The sequence below is a fragment of the Sciurus vulgaris genome (assembly GCF_902686455.1).
Source record: "Sciurus vulgaris genome assembly, chromosome: 15".
Lineage (NCBI taxonomy): Eukaryota > Metazoa > Chordata > Mammalia > Rodentia > Sciuridae > Sciurus > Sciurus vulgaris.
In genome coordinates, this window is record NC_136476.1 from 32,275,508 (window position 1) to 32,302,090 (window position 26,583).

Genomic DNA, 26,583 nt, shown 5'->3' on the forward strand with positions numbered 1-26,583 from the left:
TGCCAAGGCAGACCTGGTCACTAATAGTCAGGGCATGAAGAACAGTGGCTGACAAAATCCTACATGATCTGATAACTCCACTACCTCTTTAACCTCCCTAAACTACACTATGCTCTTCTCACTCTCACTCTGCTACCCTATCATCTCCTTATTGTTCCTTAAATTTGTAGGCATGTTCCTGCCTTGGGGCCTTGGCACTTGCTACTTCCTCTGCCTTGAATGAGCTTCCCCTACCCACAAAATAAACACGTGACTCATGTGTAATAATTGTAAATAGTTCTAAGAGTTATGAATGGATTTAAAGTGCATTTCTTGTGAAAAGGCAGGGATATAAAAATAAGGTAATTTGCAGTAGATGAGGCATCAGCTGAGGGTGCTGGAAGAACAGAGAGCTTAAGGAAGTTATGATAACCTGCAGTCTCTTCCATGCCTCACAAAAGGCGGCAGTGCTGGACATTAGGCTGGAAAAGACAGCAAAGTCAAACATGACCACAGCATTGACATTTCAGATACTCCCTCAGAGGAAAGGTGAAGTAAGGACTCTTGTGAAATGGAGGAGATTCCAGAAAGAAAAGGTTGAGGATTAAAAAGCACCCCAGACAAACAGGTAGGATGGTCAATGAATCAGATAAACACAGATGCAGATAAACAATTATCCTTTGGTCAGTACTTTTTTCTGAACTGGAATCTATAATCCCAGAAACTTTACTTCTTTAGTTTGAAAGAATGATCCTTCAAAATCTCTGTAGATAAACTAGTTAAAACCATCATTTTTCTCTCACTCTAGAAACTGAAAGAAACAACATCCTTTTCTGCTTCTTAAAGTAGTTCCTAAGGTAAACTGGTAAAATCAACCAGTCAGTAAGTTTATCTACTTCACGTACATATTTAAGTGTGAGTAAGTTTTTAACTTTTCTCTTTAAAAGAAAAAAAAATCATAAAACAAAAAATTAAAGAAAATGTGCCATAGGATTCTTTGCAGTTATGATTTCTGGAATAATACAAAACACCAGCAATAGCAGCTAACATTTATTAAGCACTTATTATGACTCAGTCTTCCTTTCTAAGTAAGCTACATTTCATTTAATTCTCAAATCATCTCCACAAAGTGGATACTCTTGACTAGTCCCACTTTACAAACAAGGGGAGAATCAGTGGGAGATTAACTTTTGGATAATAGCTCTGTCTGCTCCCAGTAGGCTTGGTATAGATAGCAAAGGCTTAAATATACTGCTTAGATCTAAAGGCTGTAAATACTTAAAACAATGCAGAAGACAATCAAAGACAGGGCTGCCAAAGTGACCACAGTGCTGATTCATTATTCACTGAATACAGCATAGTAAATATCCCTGGGAAAGATAAAAGAGACCTGTAGAAGAAACACTATAGATCAGGTTCACTTAGTTCTATAGAAAAAAAAAGGCAGTCTTTCTGGAGATTTATACATAGGTTTAAAAAGAATGAAACTTACGTAAAGGTAAAACACAATTCAAAAGCCAGACTGCCTGGGCTGTGAGATGAGTTCCTGAGGTCAAGTCTGCTCTTCTGTTATTTAATAACACATGACATTGGTCAACTTACTTAACTGGGAAATGGAGCCAATAATCAGAGTTATGCAATCCATTACTTAAAGCATATAAGTGCAAAAGAAAAGGTATGGCACAGTGTAAGCAACCAACACATACTTTATTACTAGAAGGCTGCTGCTGCTGATTATTGTAGTAATGGAAGAAAATATAAAATTCAGTTCATGTGATACATAAGTAGAGGTGCACCTTGCCTCACTGAGCCTGTTATATCTATCGGTCTATTAAGTCAAGGAGTCATGTTCCATCCTCTAATCTGAAACAACACTCTGTGATGTAATAACAAGGATAGGGGAAAAAGGGAATTTATATATTTGAAACAGAAGTAAAACTTGGTATAGCCACCTTGAAAAGCAATTTAACAACTTATTTAATAAATAAAAAATACATAAATTTATGGGTCAGTAATTCCTCTAGCTAGATAATTTTCCTACAAAAATACAAAGAAATAGATATATTTACTACACCAAATTACTGTAATAGCAAAAGTCAAATATTAATCTTTGAATGGGCAAACTGGTATATTCACATTGGAATGCAAAAGAACAATGAAATCTGAATGAATTAGAGATTAAAGTATCAAATACAACAGACCTCCAAAACACTGGGTTGAAAGAAAAATTAAAGAAGTTGGAAAATGATACATACAGTATTAATTCTATAAATAAAAACCACATGCAAAGCAAACAGTAATACAGCCTATTTTACAATGTTAAATTTATAATTCAATTAAAACTATTCTCTATTTGCACATGAAGTAAATTCTTGCTGATTTCATGAATGGATGAAATGCTGCAAACATGTCCTCATTGATTACAGGTTCTTATTATTCTGGTAGGTAACTTTTCTCCTCATATTCTATGAACTCTCCCCCAAAAGTAACGAAGTGATTCTATATACCGTGGTGAGCAAAAGGTATAATATTTTTTTAAAGGTATAATATTTAGAAGGGTTTATGAAAACTTCCTTTTGTCTATATAAGTAGCTATATAATGATAATGATTCGGTACCTTCTCTTCGCTTAGTTATTAGTATTCTATATCATATCATTATAGACAAGACCAACCATGAGGAACTCACACTGTGCTGGACATTAAGCTAAGGTTTTAAGGTACATAACCTCACTGTCTCCTCCCCCAAGTTTAAAAAGTTCTGCTCTTAACCCCATTTTACAAATGAAGTGGCTGAGACCTAGCAGAGATAAAGAAACTTGTCTTAGGAAACATCCAAGCCAGAATTCCAATATAGCTTTTACTTACTTCAACATTTAGCATATGCTTTCTAAGAACTATTTTCTCTCCCATTATGCTGTTATTAAAACTGACCAATGTATCTTCTTTTTTCCCTATGATTACTAACAAAATTTAAGTTAACCATTTTGACCATCTGCTACAAAATAATTACATTGAACTTATTTCTGCCTCTTCCTACAAATAAATAGAAAATATTTTATTTTCTGCCATAGATCTAAAACTAATATGCAGTTCTTAATGTGGGCAGTGCTGTGCAGAGACCTTGAATATTTTTTTAAGCAAGCTGAATAGCTTTTGAAGAAATTCAATAAAAAAAAAAAAAAAAACTCATTTCAGGTGGCTGGAAATGTTTACAGCTTCTTTGAAAGAAACAGAAAATGATGATTTCTGTATTTTTAAATTATTAAATATGATGGCTAGAGGTTCAAATTCATTTTTGAACTGGGAAAACCACCTAACTATATTCTATCTCTGGAGAATTTTATTTATTCTTGTATAACAAATAACAATTCTAAGTGCAAGGAAGCACCAGGACTGTTACCAATAGATTTGTTTGGAAAGGGTGTCCAATGATTACTTACATTTACACTTAATGCAAAATATCTTATATTGTTTTTGTTTCTCATGTTTCTGTAACTTGCCCATTCAAATAGATTATCACTTCCTTGGAGGCAGGATTTATATCTTATATTTACTTCCCTGCTACTTACAAAATTATCAGTTTTAGATCAGGATCCATGTCAGAACTCAATAAATCCTTATTAAACTGAAGTTGATTTCACTCAGCATGAACACCTTAATATGCCTTAATGATTGAAACACACTGACATATCTGAGCATATTTAAGAAAACCATGTTTTCTATTATATATGAATCTTGTGCTAGACAAAGTATTGCTTAGGATAAATAGCCTATAATAATAAGGCTCTGGCGCTCTCTCTCTCTCTCTCTCTCTCTCTCTCTCTCTCTCTCTCTCTCTCTCACACACACACACACACACACACACACAATTTTTAATATATATCTGAATATCTAGTTTTTACAAATGCTAGGTAAATTTAATTGAACATTTCATGTTATACCTATGATAAAACCATCCAGGAAATTTCATTCCAATTACCTACACATTATTTTTTTTCTACTTTTGTTTTGTTTCTATGACATGCCAGATCCTTGGATAGTTTTAACTCTGTATGGCATTCATTATTTTCTCCACTGTACACATGAAGAAACAGAGATAAGAATCTAAACAACTTGCCCAAGGTCACAAATGTCAGGCTTGAAACCACACCTCCTTCTTTAAACACATATCCACCAAACGGGCAAAAGACAGAAATAATTCTTACCGCCTGGGCTGATTCCAATTGCTGTATGCTGCATTCTGAAGTTCACTCTCTTCTCCCTCTCCTTCTTCTCGCTCTGGTAGTTCTGGAATGTCTCTAGTGAAAGAATTACACAATGAGTTCTCCATTTAATGTTGTCTAATATATACTCAATTTTGAGTTCAGCTAAAAATGCAGGACTGCTTTATATTTTCACCATACCTGGTCAATAACTATATTTTTACAACAGCAGGAAAAGAAAACCAACCCCCCAAAATTAGAACCTTACACTATGATCCATCTACCATAACCCATTCTGGAGATATAGCTGGATGCTAAGAATCTTGTCTAGTTTGTTTCTTGCCTGATAAAGAAGGAAATAAATACTGGAATTGTATGGAATTACTCCACAAATACTCCTAAATTTCTACCACATGCAAAAAAGAGCCACCAAGTGGGTTTTAAGTATATATGACCTTGCTCAAGTACCCCAGGAGTTTAGTATTTCTTCTTAGAATGGACCATGCTGGAACATCTTTTGAGGAAAGATGGAAAATGATTCTGGTCCAGCATCTGCCTGTCAAGGGAGTTCTGACACAGAATATCTGGGTAGAAAGCTATTTATAATGTGCCTGTGCCAGATCATTTTTCAATTTTTGTAGCAATTCAGATTTTGCCAAATGCCAAGCATATAACAAAATGTTTGTCTGCAAATAGAAGTACACAATAATTATATCAAGAATTATTTTGTTTTTCAAAAGGTACACTTTGTATCAACAAATGTCAATGTACAGACAATACAGAATGTTATATCAATTATGTCATGTCCTTATGCTATTAGTAAAAACTGAATTTCTAAAGGAACACACCTACACATTCCCTTTAAAGCATAGAAAGCTATAAAAATTCTGATTTAATAAATATTTTCAGTTGATTTTTTTTATATAGAAACTGAAAAATCTGAAAAAAGAAAAAAAGGAGGGGGGGTATGTTCAAACTGTAGCCATTCTCCGCTATGGGAATACTAATGCCTCCCTCCAAATTATATAATCTTTGCACTTTGAGATCAGAAGTTATCTAATCCAACATCCATATGTGCTTGAATCTGTTTTATAACATTTCTCACAAGCAACTGGACTGTCTAGGCCCCCTTGAATGTCTCATTATTTCTTTTACCTTAATGATAAGGTTTAAAAAAAAATGTAAGAATCTGCCTGCTATTGATCCTACTCATTGGTTTTGTGTTTCAATTCCCCTCCTATGTAAATTGAAGAATAAGGCACTGAATAAGGCTGGGCTTCCTAGAGTCCAAACCTGCCATTAGGGCAGGACAGTTGGGAATAATTCTAAGAAGGAGATTCCAAAACTTGTGTCAAGGAGCTGACTGAGAAACATAGTGGATGCAAGGCAGTGAGGTTAAAATGAGGCCTCATCCTTTGAAAATAAAACTGGAGAGAATATGATGAAAAAGGTAGGTTTTGAAGAGAGACAGAATGAGAACTGAGTCCCAAAAACATGCAGGGAGAGTAATGGGGTTGGGGGAGGTTCTTAGCCCTAAAGCCTCAGCAGGTGGAGCTACTCAAAAACACTCTAGGCCATACTGCACCACAGTACTGATGTTTTAGCTAAGACAAATATCCCTAACCCTCTGAAACTCAAACCCAGTCTCTTCAAGTCGTTCTATAATCTTGAATTCTTTCACTAATCCAGAAAAGCTCCTCTGAATGTGATTGTTCTTATTCATCTTATATAGTGTGGCTTCAGCAACTCAAGTAGTAAGGGTTCCTCAAAGCTAAATGCACTAATTTTCTTCTTCCTGAGCTCATTCAGCCAAGAATGAATTAGATTTTTTCTTCCCTATGCTACACTGTTGAGAACCAAAGAAATGTCTATCAACTATCAATGCTAACTCTCTTTATACCTACACAGAAGTGCCAGGTAGAGTAACTGGGAAGAAAGTCAGAGTAATGCAGCAGTCTGATCTCAACTGAAGCCATCTTTCCATAAACCCGGAGCTCTGAACCTCCATGCGATGCTGCCTTTTGTTTTTATGTGGCACATGTTTTATGGTTGACTGTGATTCCTTCTTTGGAATAAATGGTTAAGAACAGAGTCTAAAAGCTTACAGTCCAAGCATGACTCTAACACTTATTAGTTGTGGGGCTTGTGTAAGTTACTTAATCTCTCTCTACTTTACAAGGAATTCCTTCCTTATAAAACAAAGAAAATTTGTTTTATTTTAGCAACCTGACATTAATAGTAAGCAGTAAGCAGTTGGTCACACAGCGTTAGACAACCAAGGTTCCTCTTTCTGTGCTGAGGGAATCAAAATGCTAAAAATAGTTCTTACTTTCTAATACCTTTTGATGTTCTGAAGGTCCAGAACTTAATGGTACTAACATATACGTGGTACATTCTTTAATTATGCCACTGGAAACACTGCAAAAGGGCACTGCAATGATGGCTCTTCCCATCTTGACAGAATGCACTAGAAAACTATAATTCATGCCACTTACCCTGAGATGGAAATATTACAGTGCAGTGTGGCTGAGATTAGTATAGGCTGGAGTGCATGCTCCCTTTCCATAAAATTCACAAGACCCAAAGGAGTATAACAATCCTTCCTCTTATTAAACACACAGCATGCCTTTCCCTTCCCTAATACTTTTGTTACACTGTGGTATTGTGTAACTTGCAGAGGAAGCAATGATATAATATCATGATTCCTGCAGGGTTGCTGGACACTAGGCTGTTCTGGGATGTTCTGACATCCCTTCAGGAATGACAGAAATCTTCTGAGAAGACCTCAGAATACTTTTGAAGCCCTTTCTGTTCTACAGCATACTTAAAGAAAAATTTGGCATTCGGTTAGTTACCTGTGTCATGTTTTTTAAAAGTCCACAACTGAGAGGAAAAAAAGGCACATTTTTCAGGGAAAAGCAATTTGACATTATTTTTCCCCTTGCTCTGAACTTAGCAAGCAGCATTAAGCTCCAGTTGCTGCCTTTCCTAAGAGGGTAAAACTTACTACTTCTTAATATATGGAACATCAAGAACCTATAAAAAGCCAAACATTCTGTATCAAGCCTTAACATGCTAAATACCAGACATGCAGCTCAACATTCTCTAGAGCAAAAATACATCTATCAAAAATGTTCATATATACATACATATATATGTTAATGAATGAATAAATAAAATTTCTGAAGATGTTTGATAATTTTATGGATGAAAAAAAGTGTACAAAAATCATAAAAATCGTGTTTTAAGGAATTAATGAAATAAAATTAAAAACTGGGGTGAATTATCAAAACTTTATACTTTAAAGTTCTATACTAGGTGGCAGAATCAAAGAGTATTCTAATTTCTTGATTTGAATATTCATATATTTCCCAAGTTTTCCACACCATATGATAATTACTTAAGTAATTGAGGGAAAACTGGAGAAAATGTTTAAAAATCTTGGAAGGAAAGGAACTCAAACTTTTATTTTGTTCATAGTCTCTTTAACTAAGGATTCAAAATTTTTCTTTGTAACTTGCTGTATTGTTCATTTACTGCAGTAGATTTACTGCTTCACTTACCTGCCAGTGTATGAAGAGAAAATATCCAGTGCCATTATTCCTCCAGATTGTTGTCCCAAACTTATTCTGAACTCATCCAAATGTTCTGCAGGCACATAAGTAATTCTGAAACAAAACGAAGTTCATGAAAGCAAAGAGAAGCAAAGTTTTACCTGTTAGGGAAAGCTTTTAAAATATAGAAAAAAATCATATAGTCCCTTCACTCCTACTTTATCACACAACTCATTTACTCAGCATACTCAGCAAATCATTCAACTTCAAAAGGCCAAAAGTATTCCACAGGCAAAATAACCAAAATTAAAATTTTAAATGCCATAATAAACTACATGTTTACTAATAATTATATGAGAAGGAAAGTGGCATTATTTGTATTTACAAATGAGAAAGCTATCAGCAATTTTTTGAAATTAAGAAGATGCATAAATCTTTAGAGGGATGGGGATATACATCAGTGGAAGAGCACTTGCTTAGTATGCATAAATTCCTGGGTTCAATCCCCAGCACCACAAAATAAAAAAATTGTAACTGTCAATACTAACATTAATTTGTGTCCAAAGATATTTGGTTTCCCTACCAGAAGCTAATTATGTGCACTGTATTAAAATACTGAATATCTCGGTTCAGTTTATATTTTTCATAATAATTCATTATGGACATTTAACAAGCATTATTAATAATTATGTTAGCTCTGTTATGTGATGAATTCTCAATTCAGAAGTATGAAGTTATTAAACCACTTAAGGAAAGACTAATTTATACTAATTTCTCATAAGTTCACTTTTATTTCAAAGGAATGTCTACTGTTTATATAAGAAAGGCTATTTGCTAATTCACTAAGTATTGATGGAATGCCTGTAATGTAGATAGTACTGTGCTAGATTCTGGGCACAACCATAATGTTTAGAATCTGATATTTGAAAGTTTAAGTGTAATGCTTTGCTACAAGCATATTTACAAAGTTGATACAATTTTTGAGTAGGCTGTTCAAGATCCTCACAATAATGAAAAGTAAGGTTAGAGAAATACTGTATCTGAAGTCAGTATGGTAACTGTGCAACTAAGAAAGAAGTATGCATAAAACATGCCCAATATGGAAATCCATGCATAATTTATCTCTTAAGAGAGTAAGTACCAAAAATCTCAGCACCAGAGAGCAAGGACACAAGAATGGCATTTATTTCATATGAAAATAAAGACTACACAATTAGCATAATTTCTGCAGTGAGAAGGATGCATAATTTCAGATATATTGGTAATTACAGAGAAAGCATTCACTCTTTCACTTCTCCAAAGTGTGGGGTCACCTGGGTTTGGGTTCTGCTTGTCATTAGCAGGTTGAGAGTTAAATCACCACAGCTGAACCCTTATACTCTCAACCACAAATGTCACTTTTTAAGAGGGCAGTATAAGCTAAAAAGCATTGTAAAAATATAAGACAGTCCTCCAACAGGGCATGAGCTCTGCTTATCACACCCATAGCTCTAGAAGAACACATCAACCTTGCAGGAATTTCTTAGTAACACTTTCACCTCAAGGACCAAGAAATAAATTTGAAAAGCACAGATCAGTGATTGATAACTAGGTAGAGTGAGTGAGTTTCATTCGAATTCTGGCCCTACCTGATTCATTCATCTATAAAAACACCTTCTCTAAGGTACTACAAAAAATATTGAATAGTAAATTTGCTGTTAGCCCTTCAAAAGTAATGAGTCAAAATGTGTGATACATCAGGAGACTGTATTTTATACAAAGCCCAAATAAAGCATAAACACAAAACTTAAAATATGAAAAGACTATTTCAGAAAACCTGTATGACTTCTGAAGATTTGGGAAAAGTAATATAAATAAAACCTTAAAGCCAGGAAAAGGTGAGGAGGCAAATGCAGGACAGAAAAGCAATAGTAATAATAATCCAAAGCATTTAGGTTTTTAACTAGTTTGAGAAGGTAAAGATGTTCGAAACTCAATGTTCAAGTGAGATTTCCTCTATATTTGTTTAAAGCTGTTTTTCTTTTAACAAAGGGAGTAGGGGGTTTTACAAACATTTTTCTGGTACTTTGAGTAGCAGTGAGAAACAGCAAAGGCAGAAGTTTTCACAAATATTTAGCCCAATACAAATAGCGAGGCCAGGAAAATAAGCATCCCACAATGCAACAGCACACACAGAGCAATCCCAACACATGCCTGGTCACAGGACCACACAAAAACGTCACATCACCAACAAAGAACATCGAAACTGAATTACAAACTGCATAAACACTGATACATATTATCTGAGAGTTGTATTAAAATTCTTAAACATAAACGAACCTTTGATTATACATGGAGTAGAAGAAAAAAGAATATCATTAGTGATGCCAAAATGTGATACAGCTATTAATCCAGAGACTGTGCCTGTACATGCAGACAGGATCATTCTCTTACAAAGGAGCTTGAAAGCTTAGTAGCTGGAAAAAATGATTTTCAAAGAGTTCCCAGTCATCATTGCACTGTAAAATGTAACAATTTCATAGCTCTGTTGGAATTTATGTTCTTATATAAATGAAGGAAAAAACCTAAAATGTATACGGTGAATCTATATCTGGATCTATCCCTACATTGGGACAGTTACAAAAGCACGAAATGTTTTTCACAGACAAGTTGTAACACACAGCCATAATGAGCTTTTGAATCACCGATACTCACACATAAAAGGGGGCTCGATCGTCAGCAGGTGCTGCAGAAAATCTAGAATGTGAAGCATACGCTGTGGCATCTTTTTACAATGGTGTTAACAAATGTCAATGTCTTGTGCTGAATGTGAGATGCATACATATGTAGTTAAAAATGGGTGCTCCTGGTTGTTTTTTTTCCTTTTCCCTTTCCACCTCCCTCTCATCTACACCTCCCCCAGAAAAGCATCTGCTCTTTACTAGTGTCTATAGCAGTGATTATTAACAAGCATGGAAAAATGTAACTGCAATCAATCTTTTATTCCTTGATCAGGAATTCATCCCACACTTTAGGTTAAGGCAGGTGAATTCTGATTCAGCTTGGTAATTATCTGGCAGATGTTACAAGCAGCTGCTGCTAAGCACAAAACCCTGGCTATTATTACAGAAATATAAGAGCTCCTGGCAAGGTGGAGTGAGAAGTGAAACAGAATGCATTCTGGTGAGGCTTCACATCTGGTTTTTCACAGAAAATAATGAAACCTGGAACTTAAACTGGCTGTTCTTGAACTCCTGAAACTCAAATTATCTATCCAGGCATGCATGAATGCACACACACAAAGTTCCTAGCTATCTGTGATAAATGGCAAAAAAGAAATCCAGTGCATTGTCTGCATGAGCAATGCTTTCCCTATAACCAATCAGTTATGTAACTGAACCAGTCTTTTTAAGACCCTACAATACATCTCCCCACCACCAGCCCAGATTAAGCTAGATTTATAAGAAGAAATAAAGAGAAAGTGATGTGGATGGAGCATAAATCCGGGCACTGAGTATAAAGCTTGATTGGCCAGAGGCAGTGCTATGCTTCTGTGCACAGTAATGGAACCACTATACTTTCCTTTTGGGAGGATTATTCACACAGCATTCAAGGCAATTCTAAACTTTTTGCTTCATGAAAGGCAAGAGATAGAAAGGGATGGGGCCAAGAATACTTTATGCAAAATGCAGGGACCATGCTGCTCAGCCCTGAACAATCTGAGTGGTTATTTTGTTTTATTATCTAACACATTTTTTTCTTAAAAAGGATTCTGCAAGGATGATTTTAAATTCCTTTAATCATTTACTCAAGATATAATCACCCGAATCAGAGCACTAGTGGGTCACTTGAGAAGAAATCAATGTGTTTTGTGCTTATGCTTGTGTGTATGTGTGTATGTATAAGTGTGTAATGTGTATACACATCAGTGTTCATGTGAGAGACAGATTGATTTCCAGAGGAGGGAAGGTGGTAATACTTTTCTTCCTTCCTCCCTTCCTTCTTTCCTTCCTCCCTTCAATGTAGAATTTATAGTACATTTTGACTCCTGAGATCATAAAGCAATTAATTAGATAACTAGCTCTCTAGATATCCTTCAAGGTCATAATGAAGTGTTTGTCTCTATCAATGGGTAATTCTGCTGGACCAGCGGGTGAGGAAGAGGGGAGAGGGGACATACATACATACATACACACACACACACACACAAAAAAAAAAAAAAGAAGAAGAAGAAAAGAAAAGAAAAATCAAAACAGTAAGGTGGGGGAGATTTTGTGAGCTGCAAAAGGTATCTCAAAACTTCTCCAGAACTGGCTAGACGCATGATTTAGGATAAATTAATTAGTCAATGTTCTTATCAGTGGGTCTACTTTTTAATTTCTGCAGTACTTTGGAACCAAGGGGTAAGGCCAGCAGCAGGTACTGATTCTTATGCTTACAGTGACAAAAATTGGGCAGAAGACCTGTGCCCATGCACAGAGCATAACACATAGGATACAGCACAATAAATCAAGTGGTCAGTACTAGGTCATTTGCATTTATACTATATCCAATCTATGTAAGCTAAAACCCCTGCAGTAAATATTCTCCATATGCATCTATATCATTCATTTTTTTTTTTACTTATTCTCTTTAGACATACATGACAGTAGAGTGTATTTTGACATATTATACTTACATGCAGTATAACTTTTACTAATTAGGATCACATTCTTGTGGTTGTACATGAAATAAAGTTTTACTGGTCATATATTCACATATGAACATAGAAAAGTTATGTCCAATTCATTCTACTGTCTTTCCTATTCCCATTCCCTATCCCTTCCCTTCTTTTAAGCAAAAAGAAACACTGGCCACAAGAAGGGGGGAATACACTTAATTTCTGTTTTCATACAACAGAGGGGCTGACATTTTAAACAATGTTCACTTGTACTCTTATTGTGAGAGAATTAAGGAAGAGTATCATGTTCTGGTGATTTGCACAATTGTAAGATAAAATAGGCATGCAAAAATATAAAATCCCATTAGTGAAGATTAAAACATAATGCCTTTTTTGATAAGACAGCAGAAACCACTCCAAATGGTATATACTTTTATGCTTTTTTTTTGCTGGCTCGAATGAAAAACATTATAAAATTAGCCTTTCCTACCTAAACCACAGCAGTGTGCACTTTGCAATAATACAGAATGCTACCAGTAAAATGTTATTAATAAATAAAGTCTCCCATACTGTACCAGTAATCATTATCTCACATTAAGGTAAATAATCTTTCTCTGATCTCTTACTTTATGATTTTATTCCTTACATATTAAACACAAATATTCAGTGATTGATACTGGACGAACATTGATGAGGTGTGACAATAACATGAACTGACTTTTAAGATGACTCAAGAAATATTTAGTGACTTAGAAACTAAACCACATATATGATGTACTTTTAGAACATTATGGGATTATGGGAAATTTTAAGCACTTGCTGACAAAATATCCCACATGACATATAATCAGACCAGACCAAATATATTGTTGAATCTCTTTGGGTCATGGGGTAGTTCATAAAAGGGTAAATTATGGGTTAGATGAGCAATGTCCTGCATACTCTTTTTCCAGCTCTTAAAGGACTGGCTTGATTCTAGGATTCATAGAAGGCAATTATGCAGTACATAATTCTTTATATTGAAGCCAACCCAAACTTCTTTCTAAGAATCTAAAAGTATACATCCCTGCTCTATGGGAGATGGTCATACTTCTCACATCTAGGGTTGTGATACAAATCACTGGAAAAATAAAATTAAAAACACAAAGCAATGTTGTTTTACAAATTTCAACAGTTATGGTCTTAAAAATACTATATGTATAAACAAGAACTACTTAGAGATAGTTGAATTCTGAAGTGATTTATGTTAAACAAATATGTGATAACTTTCATAGAGTAAACAGAAATATATACTAGAAAAATATTCTAATTCATTGAAATTCCTAAAAATTTTCCAAGCCAAACTGGTGTCCAATTGATACTTACTTTATATCAGGTCCAATGAGAGAATGTCTTCTCAACATGGCTCGTGCCTGGGCATTAGTCAAACTGATGGTAGATTCTTCATTAATGGACAAAATGCAGTCCCCAACAGCAATCCGGCCATCTCGACTAATGGCACCTCCATGAATAATGCTTCGTACAATCATCCCCAAGCCATCTTTATTAGCACTTACTGTCATCCCTATGGGAAATGAAATGTGCAGATATGGATTTAAATACACAATTTTCAAATGTGTTTTAATATAATAATCATTATGGATTTTTAGATGAAAACAGGAGTAACATTTTTGTCAATAAAAACAAGAAAAAGGAAATGTTTTTCTAAGCAAAAACTTTTAAGTGAACTTTAAAATGTTTGTGAAATTGTATGTAGATAAAAATACTCAATGTTTAATATGTTAGAGATGCAATCACTTTACAACATGGAATTAATGGAGGGGATGAATGAATTTAAGGTGGTCATCTGATGTCTTGCCTCCTTAAATAGAAAGCTTTCTCAGGCAGAATATCTTAACAGTATCAAATCAATTCTTATACATGTAAGAGAATAAATACAGAACTTTAAATGGAAAATTAGTTTTATAAATTAAGAAACTGTCTGCTACTACATTACTTTTAGGTTATAAATTCACTCACCATCTATTTACCATGTGGTTATTATTTGCCAATTACTATGCAGGTTGCTTAAGACAAAAAAAAAGCACAGCACAGAATTCCTAAGACTATGAAGTTTGTATTCTAAACTTAATCCCTTAGTGTTCATCACAGTGTCTATATGCACAGTGGTCTGCTGACTAAAACTGATATGAATTTAATTCTAACCTATTCCCATTTTATCTATGAACTCCTGTGAGTTCCCAATTTGGATATTCAATTGCCTTCTGACATGTTTCCTGGATGTCTCACAGGAAATCCAACCTTAATGAGTATAAAGTTGAACATCCATTTTTTTTTTACCTTCTCTTATTTCTCTGTTTTCCCCTTTCTGATAAACTATACTATCACACTACTCTACATTATTCAAAACAGAATATTTGATTTATTCTTGATTCGTACCTCTTTCATCCCCATATTTAATGCTTCACCAACACCTGTCATTCAAGCCTCAAATTTTTTCTTGAATCCATTTACCTGTTACTATTTCCATACTAACCCTAAACCAAGCCAGCACTTTCTCTTGCCTAACTTTTTGCAACAACATCCCAACTGGTCATCTGGCTTCTGATATTGTCCCCTCCAATGCTCTCTTTTTATAGCAGATACACATCTGTCTGGCAGTCTATTGTGCACTGGTGATCTGGCCTTCCCAACACACACCATTCCTTTGTGTTATGTAGTCCTTGGCTCTCTGAGTTCCAGCCACAATCATCTTCTTTCAGAAATACATCTAGTCTCTCCCCTCCCTTTTGAGGTCTGCCTGACGCTCTCTTTCTGCCACTCTCACACAATTAAACACCTGTCATTCTTCAATATCACTTCCTCAAAAAGGCCTATTCAACACACTCTATCTGAATAATGCTCTCCCTGCACCCTACACCTTCAAGGTATAAAACCTTTGAAATTATGTTAAAAAGTCTGCAAAAAAAAAAAAATGCTTCGTACAATCATCCCCAAGCCATCTTTATTAGCTCACTTATAATGAAAACTTAAAATTTTCTTCTCAAACAAGATTATATAATTAAACAAGAAAGGAAAGATACAAAACTATCAGGGTATTTATAAAACTTTTTTGACAGGAAGAAACCTAAAATCCTTTTTAGATTTTTATGTATTTAGGAAATTAAAGGTGTCTTTCTAAATCTTAATACTAATTATATCCAATTAGATATGATATTTCAAACACTTTTAGGCATAATCTTGATTACATTTTTAACACAGTATCTCACACCTGAATATGGGAAATCCAGACTCACTTATTTTGATAGAAATGAAACATTATTAAATATATTTAAAATATTCTGCTATGCTTGAAACATACTAATGAATTTAAATGTATTGCTATTAAGAAGCACCTTTCTCATAAAAAAATCAAATTAGCATGGACGTTATTTCATTTTTTTTAATTTTTAAGACTGGATCTTCTTTCTAAATTGCTAAGGATCTTGCTGCTGAGGATAACCTCAAGCTTGCAATTCTCTTCCCTTGGCTTCTCTAGTCACTGGAATTACAGGCATGTACCACCATGCCCAGTTTCTTCTTGAAAGTGTTAAATTAGAGACACATGTGGAGAATGTTTCAGAGTATCTGGCACAAAGTGCTCAATAAAGTATAGGTACAAAACCAAAAAGAAAAAGAAAACTCACAGGCTATGTTTAAAATGCATCTCTATCCTAAAGCAAAGTACATTGCTTTCTAAAGGCTAAATACAAATCTTGTTTGATCTTCAAAATGAAACTTATAGCAATCACAATGTGCTCTTGGGTAACCCAAGTACTATGCTGAGTACATTATAAGTTTTGTGAGAACCAAAGACAGACACCTTTGAGTTCCTATTACTCCTCAAGGACTGAGTACTTTCAGAGAATCCATGGGTTTATCCATGCGTCCACACCTGATTAGTGAAAAGAACATATCTTCTTCCTTTTCTTCCCTGCCTCCCTAAAATCCTTTGCTTTTTGCCTCTTAACCCGTAATACAACATAAGTAGCCAATGCAGATTAGATAATTTTAAAGGTCACATGCATGTGTATACATGATATCTGTATACAGAATGCCCACCCTGAGGTTAACAAAGTAAAAGTACAACCCAAGTTCTTTATGAAGTCAAAACAAATGAATTTATTGAAGTTTCTGTAGAAATCTATTATTTACTAATAATTTCTTCTGGTCATCCCTAGGGAAAGAAATTATTCATAAAGCTGAAATTGCAAACCCAATATAGTTATCAAAGGGAGACTGAATCTAAGAAAATGGGCTCACTGACAGATCCCCCTATAGTGTACTCTTCTACCAGCACAAAGTCAGCTCTGTTCAGATTTCCTAAAAGATCATTTATCACACTGTTACTTCATGTTGTAAAGGCAACCCCTTCCACTATTTTAATATATTATACAGATATTTAAAATAGGCCTTTTTCATGATTCCTTTACATTCAGTTATTTCCTAAGGGGTGTAGAAATCTGAACATTGAACATTTCCTGTTAAAGGAGATAACAAAGAAATGTTCTCACCCTGGTATGCTGTGAATTTGAACTCTAAATCACTAGAGGTATACCAATAAGTCAATCAGCCAAGGCCAAAGCTTCATAAATATTGAGAGTACGTAAATTAAATCAAATAATGGAACTGAAGCAAAAAAAATACAACTAAAAGTTACGCTTTCATAGTACAATTTGGGTATTGAACTGATAGTTCTCTGCACACATAAACAAGTGATTCAAAATCACAGAACAAATAAAAGGGCTCTTTTACACTAATTTCAAAACAGAGCTATTGAAGTTTAAATGGATTTGCACACAAGTAAAAAATACCTTTCACTATTTTTTCCCAGAGTGTAATTAACCTAGTATATTTTTATATCAAAAGTTAAAAAGCTAGAAGAAAAAGTAGGTCCAGATCTTCAACATGTCGGCTTAGGACCAGACTTCCTCAACAGGATTCCCATAGCACAAGAAATAAAAGCAAGAATCAATAACTGGGATAGATTCAAACTAAATAGCTTTCTCTCAGCAAAGGAAACTATCAGCAATGCGAAGAAAGCGCCTACAGAGAGGGAGAAAATCTTTGCCAATCATACTTCAGATAGAGCACTAATCTCCAGAATCTATAAAGAACTCAAAAAACTCTACACCAAGAATGCAAATAATCCAGTCGACAAATGGGCTAAGGAAATGAATAGACACTTCACAGAAGAAGATCTACAAGCAATCAACAAACATATGGAAAAATGTTCAACATCTCTAGTAATAAGAGAAATGCAAATCAAAACTACACTAAGATTCCATCTCACCCCAATTAGAATGGCGATTATCAAGAATACAAGCAACAACAGGTGTTGGCGAGGATGTGGGGAGAAAGGTACACTCATACATTGCTGGTGGGGCTGCAAATTAGTGCAGCAAGTCTGGAAAGCAGTGTGGAGATTCCTTAGAAAATTTGGAATGGAACCACCATTTGACCCAGCTATCCCACTCCTTGGCCTATACCCAAAGGACTTAAAATCAGCATACTACAGAGATACAGCTACATCAATTGTTCATAGCTGCTCAATTCACAATAGCCAGATTGTGGAACCAACCTAGAGGTCCTTCAATTGATGAATGGATAAAGAAACTGTGACATATATATATATATATATATATATATATATAAAATGGAATATTACTCAGCCATAAAGAATGATAAAATTATGGCATTTGCAGGCAAATGGATGAAACTGGAGGATATCATGCTAAGTGAGATAAGCCAATCTCAAAAAACCAAAGGACGAATGATATCGCTAATAAGTGGATGATGACACATAATGGGGGGTGGGAGGGGTTAGTGTTAGGGTTAGAGTTAGGGTTAGGGAGAGGGGCAAGAATGGAGAAAGGAAGGACTGTATAGAGGGAAAAGAGGGGTGGGAGGGGTCGGGGGAAGGGAAAAAATAACAGAACGAATCAAACAACATTACCCTATGTAAATTTATGATTACACAAACGATATGCCTTTACGCCATGTACAGAGAAACAACATGTTTCCCAGTTGTTTACAATAAAAAAAAAAAAGTTAAAAAGCAAGGTGGAAACAACCCAAGAGTCCCTCAACAGTTGAATGGATAAACATGTATACCTACGATGGAATATTACTCAATCTTAAAAAGGAAGGACATTCTAACATATCCTACAAGAACATGAACCTTGAAGATATTATGGTAAGTGAAGTAAGCCAGTTACAAAAAGACAAATTCCCCTTACATGAAGTACCTAGGGTAGTCAAATTCATAGAGACAGAAAGTAGAATAGTAGTTGACAGGGACTTGATAGAGGGAGAAAAAGGGAGTTACTATTTAACTGCTGCAGAGTTTCACTTGTGGAAGATGAAGTAGTCTCAAGATGGACAGTGATAATTACAAAACAATGTGAAAGTCCTCAAAGTCACATCAAAAATACAGAAAATAGTTAAAATGATTAATTTTGTTATGCATATTTTGCCACAATAAAAAAAAATCAATGTACCTCAATATATTAACAGATTAAACAAGAAAATTTATATAACCATCTCAATAGAGGAAGAAAAATTTTGATAAAATTCAACATTCAATAAACTAGAAGTAAATGAGTAAATCCAAATATTCAGACAGTAAAATGAGATGTACTCAAACTCTGTCTCTTTACAAGAGCCTCTAAATGCTTCTAATCGAATTCACAGATTATGTTGGAATGATTAAAACAGAAATCAATCATCTCACACTTCTGTCATTTTCTCCCACTGCAATAGAAGCTTACAACAGAAGTCCTGTACCCTACGCATGCTGTCCAGCAGCTGTCTCCACCTATCATTCCTTCAGCTTCCACTTATTTTATCAGCCATCTCACATACTTAACTCTTACCAAACAGGTTTCAGTAATCTCTTCTCTGCCCCCACCTCCGTGTGTTTGTGTGTGTGTGTGTGTGTGTGTATGTGTGTGTGTGAGAGAGAGATGGAGCACAACAAAGCAGAGATTTCTCTGTAACAATTCACTATTTACTTGCTATTAGTAGTACCCAGTCATCACTAAACAGAACAAAATCAAGGAGACAGGCTGGAGTTTCATTCACCAAGTAAGTACTTAAAGATTCCTCTGCCAATTCTCAAATTTAACAAGGAAACAAGACTCTGCCATAAGATACCAATGTAAGGGATGTTAGTTACTTCATAGACGTAAAAGGGTTTTTAATGAAATAACTGGAGTCTTAGGCTACATTTGGAGATTCAGGGCAACTCATTTATCATCCTGTTTATCAACATGAAGCAGCAGGAACAGGGCTAAGTCACATGACTGCCTCACTCAGTGAGAGAACAAATGTGCTCTGTCCAGACCCAATTTTAGTTACTGTAATTGGGATTTTATTTCCACAGGAAGCCTTCTTTGTCCAATTCAGAGGGTTTTGTGATCATTAACTAGCTGCAACACTTTATGGGTAACGGAGGACTTAAAAATCCTGCCACCTGGAAGGTATTACTGAATAACTTGCATTTATATTTTGGTAGTGGCACACCTGCCTGTCTTTAGTCTTTATTTCAGTGAATGAAAGAAATTAAATACAAACTGACTTATGCATAACTGATCACATCAAAGAAACTAATAATTTACTTTTCCAAAGAACTCAGAATTCCAAATTGCTGACTTTTCATTTTCTAAGAATTCCTTTTCTGATTTGCTGTTTCATACACAAACAATTCATATATCTTTTACTTGAATGTAAATGAAGGTTTTTGAATACTTTGAATTAATTAAGTGAATGAGAGATTTAAGCTAGTATGAAGTAAACAAACCTGTTAACTATTTCAGGAAAAACAATGAGTCCATAAAGAGAAAACCCATAAACTTATAAGAAATTTTCTAACATTTCTTTTTTATTTACAGCAAAAAAAGGAAAAAGAAAAATGTTGAAACCTACCATGTTCAATATTTCCTTTTGTCAAGGAGGCTGCAAGAGTAGGGACATGTGGGTAAATGAGGTACTTACCTAGGCTAGAATTGCCTTTTGCTATAGTAATAGTCCTTTCAAAAGATTCTTTGGATGAATTCTGTAGCATGACACACTCCACATTAGAGGCCAGGGAGCTCTGTTCAATTAAGTACTCAGAACCCTGAAAGAAAGAAAAACGCAGGTCACATGGAAAGGAAAACTAGACTTTGGAGCACGATTTCAACACTATACATCTTTAGTTGTGTGTTATTCAGCAAGAACCTGTTACCAAAACAAGTTCAGAGGTTACCTCAGGGTATGGGTCAGAGGAGCCTCATTCCAAAGATTAGCCAGAACTCTAACTCTTCACTGTCCCCTACCTCACCATGATGCACATATCACACCTTTAAAATATTACCTTTCCAGTTGAATCAGATAGCACAGGAGAAGTAAGTTCTACTCTTGATACAATTTCACTTGGTAAGTGAGATTCAGTCCAAGCTATTGTGTTTTCACATTCATATTGTTGTTCAGTAGCATTTGCAGATGTATAATCACTTGTGGTAAAGCCAGAAGTAGGCACCAAGTTCAAGTCTACTGAAGATGAATTCTCATCCTGTCTTTGTAGGAGACTCTGGGCATATAGTTCTTCCAAGGACATATGCAGATCAAGGACTGGATCAGAAGAATTTTCAGTTATATCCTGAAAATGAAAGAAGGAAAAAAATTAAAACTTGTGACCAGAATTAAATCAATTGATTTTGTAAGACCACTTCTTAATGAAGAACTATTTAGTGAAAAATAAACCACAAGTATTCATTACTTAAAAAGTGTTAACAATCCCGATGCAATGATGCATGCCTATAACCCTAGCCATAGGGAGGCTGTAGAGGCTGAGGCAGGAGGATAGCAAGTTCAATTGGCAATTGAACTTAATGGCCTAGGCAATTTAGCAAGATCCTAACTCAAAATAAAAAGGGCTGGAGATATAGCTCAGTAATAGCCTGCCAGTGGTTCAATCCCCAGTATTACACACACACACACACACACACACACACACACACACACACACACAAACCCCATATATAAATATATATATACATTAACAAATTCTTCACTTAGCAAATTTTCTGCCTTTATTTTCATAAATGTTTTTGAATATATTCACTATAAATCACACATCTCCTTTTCTGAATTAGACTCGTATGGTATACTATACATAGGATCATTTAGATATACTATGTTCTATCCACAAATAATATTATTCTGACTTTACATAGAGAAGCAAATAGCTTAGAATCTAATCTCACTAGAAGTATAGTTCATACCCAGTGAAGATCTACTTATTGAAATGAAAGCATACAAAGTATGACATTAATTGATTTGGATTCATGAACTTCCAAGAGAAAATTATTTTGACAAGCATTTATAGGTATTTATTGGAGAAGAAAGTCTTGCAACTCAGATTATCATAGGGAAAATTTCAAACATATTCTTCAAGATTTAATAGAAGCAATACTAATCTAGGTTGTCATAAAATGTACATTTTAATCCAGGCTCTGTTATTAGCACAGAAGTATTGGCTATGTATTAAGCAATTTCTACAATTCTCTGAAACAAATTCTACAGTTCTGTATCAATGTACGTATCTACTTACAGCAGATACGTTGTATCACTTACATGCTTTGGGCAAGCAGATACTTCCTGAACTGCTGTTGAATAAACACATCTGTTTTCCCTTCAATTCTTTTATTGATATTTTTAAAGTACAAAAGCAGCATATGAACACATTACTATGTAAGATTCAAGACTTACAGACATACACTGTATATGCACACCGAAGTCTTCCTTCAAATCCCCTACGACATTCCCTTCCACAGTAAAAATGGCTGGCATCAGTTAGGTGTTTGACCATATTTTATGCATCTGCATAATACAGACACACAAGTACACATACACACACAAGCTGATATATACATACATTTTTAAGACTTAAACAGAACCATATATTAAGTGGCATTTTTAACTTATTATTATTTTCCCCCAGTATATTCACATCTTAATGTGAGAAATGTCCATGTCACTCAAAAAAAAAAAAGAAAAAGAAAAGAAAAAGTCAACTGCAAGGTTTTATGGCTATCAATTATTCCTAAATATGAAAGGCACTAGAGAGTACACCCTGGAGCCAAGCTGCCTGGATTCAAATCCTAGCTCCACACCTGATTAAACAAATTTTGGCAAGTTAAACACACTATACCCTCATGTGGTTTAAATACTAGGTGTACAACAAAAGCACATAGGTGAAACAATGCAAGAAGGTTTAGAGATGAAATGACTAGGTTATGAGAAACTTAACCTAAATCTGTGCCTTAATCCCCTAATAGGGATTAACTGGGTGGTAATTGTAAGCAGGTAGGATGTGGCTGAAGGAGGTGGGTCCCTGTGGGCATACCTTTGGGGTTTATATTTTGTCTTGGTAAGGAAAACTATCTCCCTATCCCTCCCCCTCTCCTTTTCCCTTTCCCTCTCTCTCCTTCCTGCTGTGATGTCCTAAGCTGCTTTCCTCTACTACACTCTCTGCCATGATGTGATGTCTTACCTCAGGCTCCAAAGAATGGAGTCAGCCATCTATGGATTAAGACCTCTGACACCATGAGACCCAAAATAAACATTTTCTCTTCTAAATTGTTCTTATCCGGTCTTTTGGTTATAGCAGTGAAAAAAAGCTGACTAAAACAGCCTTGGTTCCCTGGACTACTAACGGAGGGAAATAATAGAACCCAATATTATTTGTTCTGTTAGGAGAAGAGTTAATAACCCAAAAATACTAAAAACAGGCCCAACAGAAATTACCCAATAACTGTTAACTCTTGCAGTTATTTATATTATGCAACTTTGTACACATGTGTGATAATGTGTTTGCTATAAACTATAGAATAGGAGTAGCAGGTAAAATGATATGTACACTTAAAATATTGCTAAAGTATCTTCCAATTTTCTTCCACAAAAAGAAAGTATGTGAATACCTATTAATTAATCATACCAACTCAAGATCAGTTTGGTAATCTGTCAGAAATATATTCAGCAGTGTTTTCCTGACAGTTAGCAAGAACATGCCATTTATATATATCTTCTGTGAAAATTTTCTTCATGTACTTTCTTCAGCTTTTTTTTTTTTGGTGGTGCTGGGGATTGAACCCAGGGCCTTGTGTGTGCTAGGCAAGCTCTATACCAACTAAGCTATATCCCCAGCCCCCTCCTCCAGCTTTTTAATCAAGAGATTTTCACTTGTTCTTATTATTGACCTTTTCTGAATATAAAATATTTGTGATACATACTACAAATATTTGCCAAGTTTGTTACTTGTCTCCTAATTTTGTATAGGTATTATTTATGTCATACAAAGCTAAATTCTTCATGTAATTAAATGTCAATATTTTTGTGCTTCTGAGTTTTATATACATAACTTCATAAATACTTCTTTGACACAAAGTGAAATGTTTTCTAGTATTTCTCTTCTATTTTATATAATTTATTCTTAGATTTTAGTCATCTAGACCTTATTTCATATTAGAAATAAGAGAGATGATATGAGAGATGGCTTTCTTTTTATTTTTTCTAAATGATTAACAGCTCCAAACAAATTATTATACTTTACTTTTTCAAGACAAGTTATCATTTCTCCATAATTATCAAATATTCCTGAAAACAAAGAATCAATATGGTAATTCTACAATGCAAGCAATTTATATATTTAGAATCTTCAGGAACAAATGATAGTAAGGAAACATTCTCCACTCAGAATCTGAACAATAACCTGTTGGCTCTCTACCCAACTTTGATTATTTTACTTATTCTCATGAAAAATAACAATGTGCTTACTAAAGGAGTGGTTAGCTTCAGTATTGCTAAATTAATTATAATAATTTGCAGTAAATCATCTCACCCACGCCTCAAAGAAAGAGAACAATCAAGAGTGCTTTTCATCAGAAAAGGAGGTCAAGCCACCCTTGTGAGCTGGGGTTTACTGAAAATCGTGTAGCAGAAATTTCCATGCATTATTCATGAAGGAGTTAACACAGACATACAGAAAAGAAATAGCTAATCAACACAGTAGACAACATACGCCTACTTCAGAAACATTTCTGGTTGCTGAACAACCAGAGTTTTATTTTTAAAAGTCTTATGGATCTAAAAGAAAAACAGTTCTTCCCCCATAAGAAGTCCAAAATTAACTCTACGATTTTCCAGTGCAACTGGTATCTAAACTGAACTTTTCCAAAAATCTGTATTAATTTGTATCTCTACTTGATATATTCTTGTTCTTTTCCTATTAGGAAAAGGCAACATCTTTTATACCTTTGAGAGACTGTAATTTTGTCACTAAGATATTTATAATTACTCTCACCATTTTGACTACAGTGATTTTGATTATTTTTTATTCAAACCTCTTCTCCAAAAACAAAATAAACATTCTAAACATGGATGTGAAGGCAACAATTTTTAGTGTTGGAGAATGACATTATATGATAATCTATAGTAATATGCAGAATTGTTTAATCTAAAGGAATCTGTTAGTAGTGTTTGGTGTTTGAAGTTCAAAGAAAGGTTTTTATCTTGACAGACACCAACTTCAACCTGCACTAGAAATCACAGGACTAATTCGTAGAATCAATATTCAGGAATGAAGGACATGTACCAAAACAGTAATAATGTCATCCCATTCATAGTGAGAGAATAAAAGTGTGAGAGTACCTGAAAGGGCAGAGGATGGGGTGTGACAAGGAGTAGAAACAAAGACTTAATATACAGCTATTAAATCTTTGTTGGCTGTATTTTCAAGTCAAAACAGAAAAAGAAAGAAAGAAAGAAAGAAAGCATCTTCTCAGAAACCATGTGACATTTTTTAAAAGTCTATGAACATTTAAGTTTAAAAACAATTGTTTTTGCATTTGTCATGTCTTTAGAGGTAACAAGAAAAAGGAAATTAAAAGATTAATAAAAAATTAAAACCTATAACAATGAGAAAGGGAAAAAAAAAATCACTGGCTTCAAACACGTCTTTAAAATGCACATTTCAAACAACTGCTTCTAATGAATTTGAATGCCATAAATGAGTATATTTAAATTCTTACATGGTAATTAATCGAAGCAAACACATATTCCTTTAAAAAAAAAAAGAAAAAAAACAGAATGGGCCCCTAATGGGTGGTTTTTGTGAACAGGAACAAGTTGGGTGCTTAAGCTGCTGCTCAGTCCTCAACTCTGCTCTGAAGGGTGAGTCCACTCTCTGGTGGTCAGCTCTTTCTATTTCTGGTAAGATACCAGACCAAGATCAAAGGAGCTCATCAAGGAGAGGACAGGTAAAATGATGTATTTATTTCCAAACACCATTTAAGGTCACAAGATTACCACATATTTAACAAATCAAAAATCTGAGAATGACTGAGATCCTTACACTCTATTCTTTCAAATCAGTATGCAGGTATTTGTTTTTCTTAAATATCCACAAAAATACAGTTATTTAGAGTATATACAATATATATTTAAACAATCATATATACTACATGATTTTATTTTATTAAAAAGGGAGCTCACTGTTTTAAAGAAAAACAGTGAATTCTAAATTGTATGACAAATCACCATTTGCCTTTTAAAATAAATGTAGTACAAAGAATCAGAAAAAGTTCATTACATAAATTCTTAATTACATAAATTTTTCTAGTAAACTGAGGTACTAAAAGAGACGTAGGGAAAAAAACAAAATACCACAGTTTCAGAGATTTACCAAGATACAGGAATAGCCCCACTTTCTAAAAAAACTGAAAGCACATAGGAGTTTCACAATGTGTTTTAGAACACACTCATTAATGTCTTCTTTGTTGTTCTGTAGTTTAAATATTTCACTTGTTAGCCCAGCTTGCCAAAATTTGCTTCAACAAAAGAGTAAACTGCTTAGGGAGAAAAGAAAAAAAGAAAAAAAGGAAAAAAAAGGAGGCAAACAGACGTCAGTAAGCCAATATGTTGTGCTGCACACAGCCAGCATTTGCCCTGTAAAATATATGCTTCTCAGTATGCATATTGTGTAATCCCTTTAAGTAACAATTACTAAGTTAAACAATGCAATCTGTCCCACTGGCAAGAAGAAGTGTGCTATGCTATGGATTAGGAGATTCCATTAGGAGATGAACTCAGCTTCCAGCCCTGAGGCCAGTAAAGGCTGAACACATT

General features: G+C 34.6%; 1 protein-coding gene across 12 annotated transcripts in view; it reads right to left on the bottom strand.

Annotated features, from left to right (window-relative positions):
* Positions 1 to 26,583, bottom strand: part of MPDZ (multiple PDZ domain crumbs cell polarity complex component) — a 166,405-nt gene that overhangs the window by 49,453 nt on the left and 90,369 nt on the right. For all 12 annotated transcript variants that reach the window (XM_079113123.1, XM_079113118.1, XM_079113120.1 and 9 more), the window contains 5 exons: positions 20,771 to 21,055; positions 20,410 to 20,533; positions 13,741 to 13,939; positions 7,746 to 7,850; positions 4,186 to 4,278 (listed from right to left, as the gene is read on the bottom strand). In XM_079113123.1, the coding sequence (XP_078969249.1) occupies positions 4,186 to 4,278; positions 7,746 to 7,850; positions 13,741 to 13,939; positions 20,410 to 20,533; positions 20,771 to 21,055 (806 nt within the window). The remainder of the gene's footprint in view (positions 1 to 4,185; positions 4,279 to 7,745; positions 7,851 to 13,740; positions 13,940 to 20,409; positions 20,534 to 20,770; positions 21,056 to 26,583) is intronic.